Source organism: Myotis brandtii, unplaced genomic scaffold, assembly GCF_000412655.1.
Source record: "Myotis brandtii unplaced genomic scaffold, ASM41265v1 scaffold125, whole genome shotgun sequence".
NCBI classification, from domain to species: Eukaryota; Metazoa; Chordata; class Mammalia; order Chiroptera; family Vespertilionidae; genus Myotis; species Myotis brandtii.
The window spans coordinates 13,727,641-13,743,918 of NW_005354385.1; the positions used below are offsets into that span (position 1 = coordinate 13,727,641).

General features: G+C 34.2%; 1 protein-coding gene across 1 annotated transcript in view; it reads left to right on the forward strand.

Moving 5' to 3' along the window:
• PSMD14 (proteasome 26S subunit, non-ATPase 14) overlaps positions 1 to 16,278 on the forward strand; it is an 83,197-nt gene that overhangs the window by 52,117 nt on the left and 14,802 nt on the right. The window contains exons 7-8 of the mRNA XM_014534127.1: positions 7,460 to 7,567; positions 12,919 to 12,993. Of these exons, the coding sequence (XP_014389613.1) occupies positions 7,460 to 7,567; positions 12,919 to 12,993 (183 nt within the window). The remainder of the gene's footprint in view (positions 1 to 7,459; positions 7,568 to 12,918; positions 12,994 to 16,278) is intronic.

Genomic DNA, 16,278 nt, shown 5'->3' on the forward strand with positions numbered 1-16,278 from the left:
TTTCTGGGGTTTTGTTTAGCTTCTATATTTGTTACAAAGTTTCTTAGAGTTGCAGCTCAGAGGTGGGCAAGTCAGGCGGGGAACGTTGGAGTCTGCAGTCACTGGAGCAAGCAAGCCTCATGTTCGCTTCCAGCTACCTGGCTGCCGGCCGCCATCTTGGCTGACAGTTAATTTGCATAAGGATATGCTGATTAGCCAACGGGAAGGGTAGCGGTCGTACGCTAATTACCATGTTTCTCTTTTATTAGTGTAGATGAGGATATTTCTGGACCTGGGACTTGGTTTTGGCAGTTTTAATGTTGTTATTGTAATTTCCTGAAGAGGGTAGAATTGATTGTAGTGGTAAATTTTCTTCCTAGTCATAGTTGATTCTTCAGTGATTATTCTTAGCTGCTAGCAAGCTAATTAATAGATGCTTACTGTCACTTTTTTACATTTAAAATACCTTTATTCTCTGCAGTTTTTATTTCAAATTAATCACAGGTCAGTGCTTGAGTGATGTTTGAGTTTTTCAGTTCAGCATGCCATAAAACAGTTTTTATGGATTCAAAACAGAGGAAATGGTAAAGTGTATTTTTTGTCAAGCTTGTGATCAAATTTTTTATAGATAATGAATGTTATCTATATAAAATAAACCTGAATAGTAAAACTATGTATACAATAATATCCAAAAATGCTTTCTTGGAGCGTTTCACATTTCAATAGATATTTATTCTGTACCATATTATGTGTGCCAGAGAGTCACTGGGAGATGGATATTCAATGGTGATTAAGACTCAAACCTTGCTGTCAAGTAACTGAATCTAATAGTAGTTTTTTTTGTTTGTTTGTTTTTTGCTTTTGTGTTAGGATAACTGTTATATCAAATAGCTTGGTGATGAAGAGTACTGGCTTTGGCATGCTGTGTCTGAAACAAATCGTAGTGGCATCATCAAGTCCCCTGATTTTTGCTTTCCTCATCCATAAATTGAGAATATTAATACCTCTTAGTTGTTGAGAACATTAGACAAGATAATTTCTGTACAATCAATAAGCCCAATAAAAATATGAAAAGTGATACATAGAAAAGTAATTGACCTTTACATATTTTTTCTGTGAAAATGACCTTGCCTTTTGAGAGATGGCAGTTTAAAGACTATATTTGCATTTGTCTTTGAAGGTGATGTTAAAGCACAACAAATGTATGTAAGTCCTTTATTCCCCTCATTCACCCTCCATACCTCCTTGCTAACGTAGTCAAGCCCCAGCCTTTAGTCAAGCCTCTTATTCCTTTACTTTATATGCAACTGTCGATAAGCATGCCAGTTGTCTTGCTTTAGTTTGTTTACTAGAGAGGAATGTGGACTTCATTCATTTTATGTAGGCTGACAGAGTAGCCACCAGGTAGAACTGGTACTCCATGTTGGGATCAGACCAGTGACCAGAGATGATCGGGTCTCTTGTAGCTCATTAAGAGTCTCCTGCGGAGTTCAGTTTTTAAGTTCACTGTGCATTTGTCACGTAAAGTCTAGAAATATCTATCTTGCAAGAACATTGAGATTCTAGACATATTGTCATTTAAAAAATAATAATTTCAGTATAACTATGCCATTTTTATTTTAATTAGGAATTTTCCTAAGGAAATATATGCCCTAAGTGTCTCTCCCTGATTTCCTTTTGATGTTTTCGTATTCCAGGTGTTTGTGGATGCCAAATTCATAGTTCTGATTTGGTTTGGAGAATAGCTTTTTTCTAACTTTAACACTGTCCTCTGCTTTGTTTACTGTGTCAGTTTGGGTGCTCCAAGAAGCAGATGCCAAAATGGGATTAGATGTGCAAGAGATCACTAGGGGAAACACCTTCAGACAGCAGTACAGGTTTAATCCTGAGGAAGACAAAGGAAAAGTAGGACTGGGTAGAAGAGCATCAGATTGCAGTGTATTTCTAAGTTTCAGTCAGACTAAATGGAGTCCTTGAGGCAATGTTTCCCTTTAGAGGAATCCCTTATTTGACAGGAATGGCTAGGGTCTAGTACCCCTGTTGCTCAGTCATTGGCTGGGAGCAACCCAAGGGAAGCATGACCCAGGGTGAACCCTCAGAGGACCTGAAGGTGCAGCATCTGGAGGCTGTGAGTCAGCTATGTTCTCCACAGCAGGTTCTCTTGAAAGGAAATCTGAGATGGGCAATTCCATGACTGCCACAGTTAGTAACACTAGTAACTATGGGACAGGTACATATGCATTATTTTATTTAATCTTACCACCAACTCTGTGAGGTATCATTCATGCACAAACGGAGACAGTGAGAGCTTAAATAACTTACATTAGATCACTTACTTAGTAAGTGATAGATCCAGAATTCTAACTTGGGGAGGATTCTGACACCAAAGTATCTCAAGCATTTAAACACCTATACCAGACTGACTACATGTGTACACTAAAAAATCATGCCAAACTTTAAGACTTAATTATATGTTTGTTAACAAAGTTTCATGACTCTAAAAATGGCTAATTACCTTTTGCCATGCTAGTTTCTAAAGATCAGTTTTTTTTTCATTAAGGCATATATGTTCAAAACTTGTGTTTTTTCTGTTTAAATTTTGATGCATGTCTTCACTTGTCAGAAAAAGTACATTATGCTTGTTACACCCCATCCCGCTTTCCTCCAAATATATTTAAGTTGTACTACAGATCTCTAACTACAGTAAGCAATTCTCCAAGGATGAAGAAAGAAAATGTACACACACATAGGAATTTCTTTTTCAAAGTTAAAATTGACATTTTATAAATAATTTGCATGTTGCAGACTTGAGACTAAGAAATCACAGCAATTCAGTGATATGCATTTGGCATGAGTCAGTTTTAGTTCTTAGTGCTTTTCATTGGAAATGACATAAAAAGTAAGATTTCTTTGAATTTTTTATGCTGTGGGCTTACAAGAGACATAGATGTTTTTCTCTTGTAGATGTCTGGCAGTGCATGGCAGCAGAAGTAACGAAATGATCACAAACCCCAGCAGTACTTCCCAGGTCACATGCACCCTTAATTTTTAAAGAATCTGGAAACAGCCTAAGCAGTTGATAACAGGTCATTTCTAAGTGATAAAGGATATTTGATATGGGTGTTGCTTTTCTTTCCACACCTAGTGTTTTTATAGTCATTCAGAGACTTTATATGGTGGTAGGCTTATATAAATTTAAATATGTAACTTAACTGGTTACTGAATTGTAACACTTTTTCCTTTTTCTGATGTTTGACATTGATTTTGAGGTTTAAAACTTTTTTTCAAGCTTCAAAAAAATTATTCTAGTTCATTTTCTGTATAAACACTTCCCATAGTCATTGACTTCAATGTAAGTACAATTGTAAATGCCAAAGGCAGCAGCTACTATTAAAAAAGAGAAGGGGGTATTATGAATTATATAACTACTGCCAGAAATGCTATGCATTTTTCTTTCAAACACCTTTTCCTTTGTATTAACTAATTTTAAGAGTTACTTAAAAATATAAGTTCCTTTGAATGTAAAAATTGGGAAATATAGACTGGTGTTTTAGAAATTTAATTTAGTCTTTCAGTGACCTAGCAGTTGATATGAAAACACAAATTTAAAAATAAATAGCATATTGGATAAACTGTACTATACTCATGAAAAAAGCCAAAAATATGAATTAAGCGGGATTAAAAAATAATTAGTTTTGAGTCCTAAACCATATTCGTTATTAAATTGAAATGATAGTTTCTTGACCCTTGGGTGGGCTTGCAATAAATATGGAACACAGTATTGTTTTTAAAACTATTTTGCTTTTATAAGCTAAGACAGATGTACAAAAAAGATGTAGTTTTTATTTTGTATTGGCAGCTTCCAAATATTTAGTGTCTATTTCCAAGAGTTGCAATTAGTAAAGCAACCATGATACTGAAATCTGCACATCCCACAAGCTAATTATATTTGCAAGGTCAGAATGAATACATATTTTCAGAAAAATAAGGGTTATATAAATATGTGTCTTCTACTTGGCTGTTATATCACAGTTTGTTGATCTGGAATATAATGTGTACAATTCACAAATTTGTCTGATAACAGAAAGTGGTGTGTGATTGTGTTTATTTTACTAACCAGTATATTCACAGCAATCACTTCCAAATATCTCTCCAGTAAAGATGTGTTAATTACAAAACAGACAAGGTCTTCTATTATATTAAAGCTACTAACAAGAAGACAGCAGGAATCACACATGTAAATAGCATCATCAACCCCTATTTTAGTCCTCTGTTTTGATCTGTGAGTTGCGCATAGACCAAAGGTGCTATTAAAGACTGAGTGTATGAAATAGGCAGCATTATATGAACAAAATTTATTCAACAAGAAAACAGACCTTTAACATGAATTTAACAAGCCTGAGAAATTATAAACTATCATATGCTGCAGATTCATGCAGTGATAATAAACAAAAAAGGAAAGTAAGAGGTTTCCCTAAGCTAGCCAAACTGCTAATGGTTTTGTTATAAGCTGTCTACTGTTGCAGTGACCTCTGAAAAGTCTCAAGGCACTTGTACCAGAAAAAATTAAATGATCAGGCTGGTGAATAGAGATTCGGTATGGTGTGTAGGACTACAGCATGGAAGGGAATTAAAAAAGTGTAGCATCATATTCCTGAAAATATTCTTCATGCTTTAGCTTACAAGGTTTTATTACTTATTAAGTAGGTAGTTTTTGTGTTGTTTTGTTTTGTTTTTTGCTAAATTCCTATTTGGATTTATAAGGCATAAACTGAACTGGTTTGATGTATATATACTTTAAAACAAACTCCTTAGAAAATTCATATAGCTCCAAAAAGTGGATTATTTGCCTTGTTCCCCCCTCTAATGCCTTAATTAATCATTGGGGGTTCTTTGTTCAGTATATTGTATCTAAGCTTTTCATTCTTATCCATGGAGTGACCACTTTGCTGTCATTCTATTGCATCATGCTGTAAATACATAAACATGGAGAAACGCCTTCAGCTTGTACACACCTCCAAGTGCTCACTGGGGCTTTTTCTTGAATCGTACAGTGGCATAATTAACACCTTCTTTACCCATTGCTCATTAGTGCACTGGACATTAATGAGTCTATTTTGATAGGTTGCTCTAAAGGAGAAACCCACTTATTCTCACAGCGCAAAAAGCAATTATAAAATTGTACAGAAATTAAAATGTAGACTTTATTGCCATATTTATGTTTTTATTGCATACTAAGTCTAATTTTGGTCTGCAGGTTGTTGAACATGTTAGTTTCCTTAGACAGTTGCTATAGTGATGGCAGCAAATTCCTTTAATCTTAGTGTAAAGTATTTATTTTCTATTGGCTATCATATTGCTACTCAGGAATTGTCCACCTAAGCATGTTGTTTCACATAGGCCATCATTTATTAGCTGAACAGTATATTGAATTGTTGAATTTTTCTCTTAATTTGTAATAGAATTTAAAATTTTTATTCACATTTGTTTTTAACTGATCATGATATCTACTTAGGTGGTATTTTAATTTCCTTTTTTATGAAGTTTCACACCTGCTTATAATATTCCAGAGAAATATTACAGATATTTTTGCATGTAAAGTAGCTCTATTCTGTTTTTGTTTGAAAGAGTTCAATATAAAAAAGTATATAGGCATTTTATATATATGGAATTTTCATGGTTTTGTAGAGTGTATTTTCCTACAAATCATTTTACTGAAATCTAAAAATGGAAACCAAGTATTCTAAAAACATTTGGATCAAAATGATGCTTTGCTCTTTTGTATTTACCACTAATAGTAAGAGTGGCAATTCTTAATTCTGTATGTAAGTTGCACATCTATCAAAATGGTCACTTTGCTTTGGACTACATTTTAATTTTATCTCATTTTATGTGCTTTTTAATAGAAAATGTTAGACAACTGTTTTAAAGTATTATAATGTCTGATATTAGTACCTATTTTTATTGCTGTATGGAAAAACATGATTAGAAAAATTTTTAAGTATACAGATGGACATATATATTTATATATAAATGTGAAAGTTAAACCTGGATTGTAGTTTTTGTATAAAAAGAAAATAGTTTCACAAACTATTAAATCATACATTTTGGGGATACTTGGTTTTATTTTGAGGCAAGAGGAACCTTTGAGGAATTTCAAACTGTTAGAAATAAGAGCAAAATTCAAAGTTGATTTTGTGGGTTTGTTTTTTTTGTTTTTGTTTTTGTTTTTGTTTTTGCCTTAGAGTGGATAGAGGCCTGAGATTGACTCACTTTTCCTAGTGCTGTGGTTTAAGTTTGTACTCTGATACTGTTGACCTTTCGTGGCAGCCTTTTAGAAAGGGAGATTTTTGTTTTCTCTCTTTCTTTAAATCTTGTTCTTTAGCAGACAACATGTACAAATGAGAACCCACTAAATAGCAATAGCTTTTAAAATGTTGATAAATCCCAGTTGTTTAACACTATGTAAGACAAGTTTAGAAATACTATATTATCCTGCTTTAAGATTGTTTTTATGTGATAAATAAATGTATTGAGTTTATTCTCTCGGTAATTGATTTCAATTCCCTGAAAGAGGCAAAGTTCTGGTGCTTTACTTAAAACTTTACAATATTTAAAAGCTTTAATGAGTTCTTTCAAATCCATGGTAATAAACAGAGAAAAGCTATGAGACAGTATGTGATTCTTGTTAAATCTCTTAATATGTAAGAGCTAACAGATGACATTGTATCATGTAAGAATTTGAAGTCTTTCTATACAGAAATATTGAATACACTTGGCACAAAGAGGATTCCTATTGTTATTTCTTTACTGTGAACTGCGTGCCATGTCATTCTATACCATGTTCCTGGCTTAAAGCATAGATGACCTTGGTTTTCTTGTGTTGTCCTGCCTGTTCTTGACAGTGGCTTCACAGATGACACTTAAGGCCATCACACAAGATATAGAGTCTTTTATAGTCACAAGAAGTAAAAGGTATCTGACTAGAAGAGAATACATGGAGCAAGTGCCTTGCTGGTTGTAATTTTGTTGTCATTTCAAGTACTGTGGTGGTATAATTGATGTGACAGGGCTGGGCTTTAGATGTGGTCCCTTAGCTTGTGCTCACTTTCAGTTTTAGTTTCTCTTTGTCATTCATTTTGATTAGGTAAACGTTAGGTGACAAACATATGCACACCACTGAAGGCTGTTTAGTGTAAGTTTAGTAATGAAGCACTTCAATAATAAAGATGCAAAGTTAATATTTTTCTTTACTGCCTTATGAAAATTGCAATAATTGGTGTCACCTTACATTACAAGATTGAGGGTGGTGTGCTGATGGCACAGTCAGCAGGAGGCTCTTTTTTATTAATATTATAATTAAATGATTTTCTGGAAATAGGCCAGAAACAGATGCAAGTTGATCATGCCTTGTCCACTGTTGCTTGGCATCATCACTTGCTTTTTAAAAGAGAATTGACCTGACACCTTGTTTTTACAGGTTGTTATTGATGCCTTCAGATTGATCAATGCTAATATGATGGTCCTAGGACATGAACCAAGACAAACAACCTCAAATCTGGGTCATTTAAACAAGCCATCTATCCAGGTAATGCCCCTACTTGATAATGTGTTAAAAACTATGTTTTACATTTTAAAAGCTACTAAAAATGGCCATTCTGAGATCTAACACTTAGCATTTTAACTTGTATATGATTACTTTTTTTGTGCTTTAAAAGATTATGAAAATATTGTTGAAAAGTTAGATTTGCTTATGTGAGTTAGTTTTTAGTATAGTCTTTCAACTTTCCTAATAGTTTGAGGACACCCTTTTGGGGAGCATAGTATAATCTTTATCTTGAAATAACCTTATGGCTTTGCATGGTTAACATTGGTAAGGATCAATAGAAGTTCCAGGTGGAGTGCATTAGGGGTCATTCATAATTGATGTAAATTTTAAGAGGTGCCCAGAAATAATTCCCAAACAGTATTTAACTTTTTTTCTTTTTCTGTTTAATCCTCACCTTTAAATCAAGTCCTACAAAACATATTTATATATTACCTTTGATTAGCATTTATATCTTGTTTGAAGTGATGTCAGCCGTTACAGTTTTCAACACTTAATATCCTCCTGAGTGATTAATGTTTTCTTTGTATCATTCACATGCCTCATTGTTTTTATACAAGTCTTTATAATCTGCAAAAATTATTTTAAATGTGTTTTTAAATGCACCACAACCTGTGTCTATACAGTTAATTGCTTCTCTGAAGATTAATTAAAAGGACAGAAATACCATGTTTGGTTAAATAGAACACGTAGGACAGAGTCTTCATAGTAGCTATTGCTGTTCCACCTCTGAAACCTTACGCTGCGATACCATTGTCTTTGGGGAGTTGTGGCTTTAGTAGTTATCCACGGTTAAGCCTTTGTTATACTTTGATAACTGTACTTTTAGTAGTTATTTATGGTTAAGCCTTTGTTATATTTTGATACTTTGCTAACTGTACTTTTAGAAGTTTACTTCTGCAGCAGTCAAAAGTAATCTGAAATCTTCCATCAGAGTGAAATGTTTTGTTTCAAAGGATTTGAGGTGTGTCACTTTGGGGGGAAATTTTTTTCATAAGTCAGGGAAAACTGCAAAGTATAATGAGTATGAAATAAGCTACCAGTGTTTTTGATTGGGTACAGACAAGCCCATGCTTGCATGTTCCAAGAGAGTATATTATTGGACCTGTTTAGCCTGTGATAATGACCTTTCTTATAAACCCCCATAGCATCATACTACTTCATTATTTTTTGCAAAAGGTTAAGTAGCATCTCACAATCCAAGATCATTGTGATTACTTCATGGTATGTTTCTGCCAGAAGTTTTCACTAATTGCAAGTCAATAGCCACCTGTTGCAGATTTCATCTTTTAAATTTAAACACCGCGTTTTAACCTGAAAAATTGAGTATAATCAACATTAAAAATCTGCTTCTTTCTATTCTACCCTGTCCACTTTGTATTTTTTGGTCCTAATTTATAGTCTGTAACTTGAGATGGACTTTATAAAGCATCATTGGTTTTTTCTTATTTTAGTTTGTTTTGCCTTCCAATTAAAATCTGTAAGTATATTTATTTCACAGTTTATATAGCGCCCATCAGAATGACATATATCTGGGTGTTTTACAGTATTAAGACAGTTTCAGTACTAAAACACTCAAATGGAATCAAGCTAAAAAGTGGCAGAAAAAAGCTACACCTTAAAACAATTAGTTTTCTAAAACAAGCTACAAAGAAAGCAACCCAGAAGAATGTGGTGATATGTTAACAGAATTTTTAACTCGGGGATCAGAAGCTCTTCAGAAAGGACATGCTTTTTATTTTGAAGGAAAACTAGTTCGTGTTGAGATGGATCTTGCTTTTAAACCAACTGTCAAGTAGTGGGGATAGAAAACTGACAGCAGCCATCACTCATGCTGGTGGTCACTATGCTTTTCTAATGCTGATTTTTTTTTTCAGTATTCTTATAGTAATGCTGAAAAAAATCTGATTCTATTGGACAGTAGTATTTAATAATTTGGGAAAGTTTGTTAAGTAAGAAAAAGATTATAAAGTAAGATAAACAAGTTGCAAATATATATTATAAACTGCCTATGTATTTATACCAAAATTTTAGTATTACTTATCTTTGGATGGAAGGATTTTTTTTTCTTATTTTTCCTTCTCCAAATATTTCTTTAACTGTCTACAATGAAACATACTGCTTTTAGAAAATGTTATTTTAAAAGCACTAACAATGTTGAATTATCTACCATAAGACAAAGCTAATAGACAAAGTTTATATGAACTTTAATGTTTTAAATAAGGGAAGCCATTAATAATCCTGGTAGAGAGGGGAAAGTATAATGCCTACACTATATACTTTTTTGTTAATGTATGAGACTGCATTATTTTGTGAATACGGAAATATAAATAATTTAGATGGTGATTGATTTTGAAGTTTATTTCACTGTGATGATTATTTGTGTACTTGTTTTAAATTTGTCATACCAACAAAATTATAAGCTCTGCTCTAAATATTAACTAGAGAAGCATAGAAATAACCTGAAAGTTGATCAGCAGGAAGGGTCTCCAAACTCCCCTTTGTCTAGTTCCTCCTCTAAACCATTCTTCCTCTAGAATAGATAACATCTTAGATTGGTACTGAGTTCCAACCTAGGCAGAACTTTATTCTTGAAAGGGTGGCAGGCTTTGAGCAAAGAAATAAAGGGTCAGGATATCCAAGAGCCAAGTAAGCTAAGCTCTGTAAATAAATGAAAATATATTGTCCTACAAGTGGTGCTGTAAAAAGTGGTCAGACACCAGACGCTTATTTAGCCCACAGTATATATTATAGAATAGAACTGTGCTTTAGAGCGCTCTTCTGTGAGAAACTGTTGCAGATTTCAAATAGCCAAGTAATGAATGAGCTTCTGGAATATAATCCTGTTTTAATGAAGAATTGCTTAAATTTTCCTAACTCTGCCATATCTTTGTTAATTGTAACTTAAAAAGTAAGTGTTGATGTTTTAAGAAACTTTCTGGCTACATACCTTTCTCCTTTCTCTGCCTAACATACTATGGCATTTGCTGGTATATTGTGTTTTATTTACAGTTTGACCCTTTCAAAAGTTTAGTCTCTTTCTTGATAAAACTAATCATATATTTGGCATATGTAACCACAACTTGTAATTCAATTCAACTAGATTGGTTAATTTGAGAGAATTTATTATCTTCTGAGCTGAACAATAAGCTGTGCTTTTTGGGCTCATGCGGAAGGAGGACTGCACATGGCTAATTATGATTTGTGCTAAATTCAGTGGGGGGGGGGGTACACAGCAGATGAGGAAAAATTTGAAGACGGCTTGAGGATATCATTTGATTTAAACTTATGTTTGCTTTGTTGTTATACCTGCTAATCTTTCACACTGCCTCTGTTAGTTTTAATACTTTTATCTAAATAATGTAATTGAAAATCAAGTAGGTAGTGCCTTCAAATACCAAACTATATATTTCAGTAGTACAGTTAATCTCCAGAATATGGACCTGTCTGTGGGCACATTGGCTGACTTCTAGAACTATTGACCATAGCTGTTACTAACTGTATGGCCAATATGTAGAATTATGTAGTTAGGATATTGCACAAAGGTACTTGGATGAGGGGGCAGTTGGCATCTGAAATCTAAGCTCCGCTCTCCAGCCAGTCTGTGTCTGGTTGGAGGACTGGGCACCTTTTTCTAATTCTTCCACCCAACAGATACTTTTCCTAATTTGCATAAAGATGAGTATTTGAGAAAGGCCCTCATTAGTTCTACTTTTTTTTTTTATCTCTACACTAGAGCATTTCTATACACTGAAATTTAATTGACTGCTCCTGATGATTATTAAAATGGATAAGGATTTAATAAGTGCTCTTAAGTACTTTAATTTTGTATATCAACTATTTTATTATAGCAAATGTTAAGAATATAAGTGGCTTATTACAGTATGTATTAAAATATTTTGGTATTTATGGAGTGGTTTTTGCTAGCAAACTAAGCTCTGCTTTGTTTTTATCCTGATAACTTAAAATTCAAAGACTTAATCCAAGAATTTCCCAAGGCACATTATAGCATTGTATGGCAGAAAAAACATGGATTTTGGAATCAGAAACACTTGGATCCAAATCCCAGCTTTACCTTTACTAGCTATAAACTGGGACAAATTAAGATTATTGTCTTATTTTCCTATCTGGCAAAATACAAATGGAACCATCCTACTTACTAGATTGTTGTGACGATTAGAAGACTTATGTATAAAGCGGATACTAGGTGCTTATTAAATAGTTCCTTTCCACCCCTTCTACCTCAATACCGTAACACCTACACTCTAAAATCTAATAATTAGAGAGCATGGCGGTTGTTTTGGTTTGCTTTATCTTTCGTTTCCTGAGAGTTAACCCCAAAACCCTCTTTATTTTATTTTATTTTTTATTCTTTTTAAAAAATTTTTTTCTTTATTTTTTAAGGTATTATATACGTGTCCTAATTTGATTCTTTATATATATATATATATATTTTTTTTTTTATTGCTTAAATTATTACAAAGAGTATTACATGTTTCTCCTTTTTTTCCCCCGCCCTTGACAATCCCCTGGCCTCCCTTACCCCAACCCTCTTTATTTTTATACTTGTTGAAAATATGTCCGAGGTATATAGCAGGCTGATAAGGGTCCCTCAGAATGCCATTCTGACCCTCTGAACTTTCTTGGCTGGAGTTAGATATTTGAGCAGTTGTGAATGGATTCCAGCACATGCAGGGTTATTGTTTCTTAATAAAGCCATACCATTAATTAAATTTTTATTATGATTTGCCTGTTTGTCTTGGAGATCAAGTGCAGTTAGGGAGTGGGAGGGATATCTGGTTAGTGAGATTGAGCATGAGCTAAATAGACCCAGTAAGACAAACTACTTTGTTCATTGGGAGACATGTGGGGACACAATTATTTGAATCTGTTAGAACTGAATTAAGAAGGGAGATCCCACATTAATGTTGTGTGTGAAGCAATAAAAGCCTTTTTAGGCTTTAATTTTGAAATAACAAAGATTCTCCAAAGCTATCATAAAATTAGGCTTAATAAGTTATGAATAATTAATGTCTAATTTGGATTATGATGAGGTCAAACCCCGTCTCTGATTGAGCAAGGCTACTGAAACTGTTGGATTTGTGCTGCTCTAGATCATGCTTTGAAGAATGTGTGACCCACACCTATAAACCTCATTCTAAACTTGTAGCTCAGAAAAGAACTAATTTAATCTTTATTAGGATAAAATGCCTTTTTTAGAAGATAATGAAGGTATTGTCTACAGGATATGTTAAGAGTTTCAGACAGTTGTATTTATTTTAATAAAGTGAAAAATATTAATTTGTCCTTTTTCAAATCATTTGTCTATATAGGCATTAATTCATGGACTAAACAGACATTATTACTCTATTACTATTAACTATCGGAAAAATGAACTAGAACAGAAGGTAAGTTTAAATTTTTATGTTATAGAGGGGAAGAAAATGTCTTTTTCATACCATTTAAACTATGACCTGGTATACTTGAATTTTAATTGTTGACCTATTTCATGGAAGTGTTCCAAATATTTTTTTATTCCTGATGAATTGCAGCATAAAAGAAAGAAATATTTTATTGGATATACTGGAAGATATTTTACCTTATTGGTAGGTGCTAAAGTGGGAGAGAAAGTAGGAAATACACATTTCAGTTTGGTTTTATGATAAATTCTAAAAGCCCCTAGTTCTGTGATTTTTCTGGTTAATTTGTCTTCTCCAATAAAATGACCTTTTATAACTAAAAACTGAATAGTTTTCCACATTGGAAAGGAATAAATTAGATTGTAATTGTGTACTACTTTTTAAAAAGTACCATGTTTACCTAGGGTAAATTAAAGGTGAGTCAAAAGGGAAATGCAATTTGAGGTTTTCAGATACTTAAAGATAGATTTTAATTTAATTTAATTTAATTTTTTATTCTTTAATTTTTTAAATTTAGAGAGAAGGAAGAAGGGACTGGAGTGGGGGGGTGGGGCATTGATGTAGGAGGGAAACATCGCTCAGTTGCCTCCAGTACACACCCCGACTGGGGATCGAACCCGCAACCTAGGTATGTGCCCTGACAGGGAGTAGTACTGGCAACCTTTTGGTATATAGCATGACACTCCTACCAACTGAGCCACACCAGCCAGGGCTGCTGTGGTAGATGTAGTTGATAGCTTGAAGTACAGTATTATCACTTTTTTTTTTTTTTACATTTAAAGAGGTTATCATTTTTTAGAAAATAGAGAAATATAAAACATTTGCAATTTTAAAAGTTAAAGGGTTCTAAGATTGGTTACATTTAACATTTTCCTTCTTAAGTATTTCTCTAAGATTTAACAGACCAAAATCAGAGCTCATATTAAACTTTCTCGATATTGCACACACAAAGGATTAATTCCATGAGAAAACAGTTGAACAGATCATATAATCACTGCTCCCAACATACACCCCAGTATGACAAGCCTTGGAGTCAGGCTGCATCCACAGGTTCATCAATTATTTTTAATTTTACATAGAATAGCTACCGGCTATGAAAAGGGGCACTACTTAGACACAAACTGGAAAATACATTCAGATATATAAGTAGTTTATCAATCTGATATCTTACATCCAACTTTTATAAATATTCAATTAATTACATTTAAGAATTATTTATTTATTTTCCCTACTACATACACTTAGCCACCATCCTTGGCTTAAAAAAACATACATACAAATATATAAATTAATTAATGTTACAGTTATGCTTCTAGTAGTAGCTCAGTTCAAGTGCTTTCTCATTACCAAAAGCTTTGCCTTTATTCTTATCCTACCAACCTGTATACTTAACCCCCAGCCTTCCCTGAGGGCCACAATGGAATCCCCATGGCAGGGATATCCTGCTCCTCTGCTTTTGAAGTGGTAGGAAAATCCAGTTCTCAACACTTAGTTACAGGTAGCTTTATAGCACATGTAGTTGCAGCTGCATTTAAATTTCCTAAGGATATATTTTCTAGAACATTATCAGTGCCAAAGATAGGAAGAAATCAAAGAAATTGGGGTTCCTTGTGCAGGAATTTTCCAGATCCCTCCCCTCCCCCCAAACTTATCTTCTTGCTCCCTTGGACCCTTGGAGGTACATGGAGGAATTTGGAAATTTCTTTAAAAGTCTCAGATGATTTTGACATGTGGTTTCTTCTCCAGCATAAAAAGAACTTTGTGCCATGTGTAGTTGCAAACCTCTAAATGGGTAGAGTAGTTTTTCTAACTATGTCTTCAAATCTTCATGGCTTAGGGATCTCACCTAAATATACTGGTTCAGAATCATTTTATAGTCACCATTTTTTTTTCTTTCACATTGGATAATGGTATTAATCATTTAAAAAACTCTTATTCAATGGTAGTCTGCAACTGAAGAACAACTTTAGAGTAAGACTTTAAGAAAAACTATCTTAAGGCTGTAAACTTGAAAATTTATGAACTTCCAAGAATATATACTCAGAACTAGGAGTCCAGTTTGGAAAACAATGAACTACGGTGTTTAATTTCATGATCACTCATAGGGTCTGATCCCAGTTTGCTAATGTGATTGCAAACTAGATGAATTTGTAATTTCCTTCCCAGTGTCATGACTTTCCATTCTGAACTTTTAGTTGTCAGAATTAAAAGTTTAATTTTTTTATTTTTTAAATTATAAATGGAATGTTTGAATTTGAAAGAGATTTAGAGATTATCTAATACAAGCCCTCAATTAATAGATTATATAAGCTGAAACTCAGAAAGTTTGACACAGTCATTCAGGAAATGGGTATTTCACCTTCTTGGCATTTGAAAGCTGATCTATGCTGTTGAAGATCTAGTGTGCGACATAGTTTCATTCATTCAGTGTCTGTTATGATTAGATACTGTTCTAGAATCTAGATCCTGGTAATCTTGAAATAAACAGGGCAAAGTCCTTTCTCTGTTGATTTTTCTTGAGTTAGAAGGAAGTGCATTAACAAGAAAAAAATTATATGGTGAACACAATACAGTTTACAAATTATCTTCTATACCAGCCGTGGGCAAACTACGGCCCGTGGGCCGGATCCGGCCCGTTTGAAATGAATAAAACTAAAAAAAAAAAAAAAAAAAGACCGTACCCTTTTATGTAATGATGTTTACTTTGAATTTATATTAGTTCACACAAACACTCCATCCATGCTTTTGTTCCGGCCCTCCGGTCCAGTTTAAGAACCCATTGTGGCCCTCGAGTCAAAAAGTTTGCCCACCCCTGTTCTATACTAATAAAAGGGTAATATGCTAATTAGACCAGATATCTTCCAGATGACCGTCCAGACATCCTTCTGGACAAAGCCACAGTGGTGAAGCAGAGGCAGTTAGGGGCGATGAGGCTGGCAGAGGAGAGCAGTTAGGGGGAACAGGCTGACAGGGGAGAGCGGTTAGGGGCGATCAGGCAGGCAGGCAGGTGAGCGGTTAGCCAGCGGTCCTGGATTGCAAGAGGGATCCCTGTGGGATCAGGCCTAAACTGGCAGTCGGACATCCTCCGAGGGGTCCTGGATTGGAGAGGATGCATGCCGGGCTGAGGGATACCTCACCACCACCCCCCACCCCATGCAAGAATTTCATGCACCAGGCCTCTAGTCCTATCTAATAAAAGAGAAACATGGTAATTAGCCGTACCTCCGCTACCCTTCCCATTGGCTAATCAGGGCGATATGCAAATTAACTGCC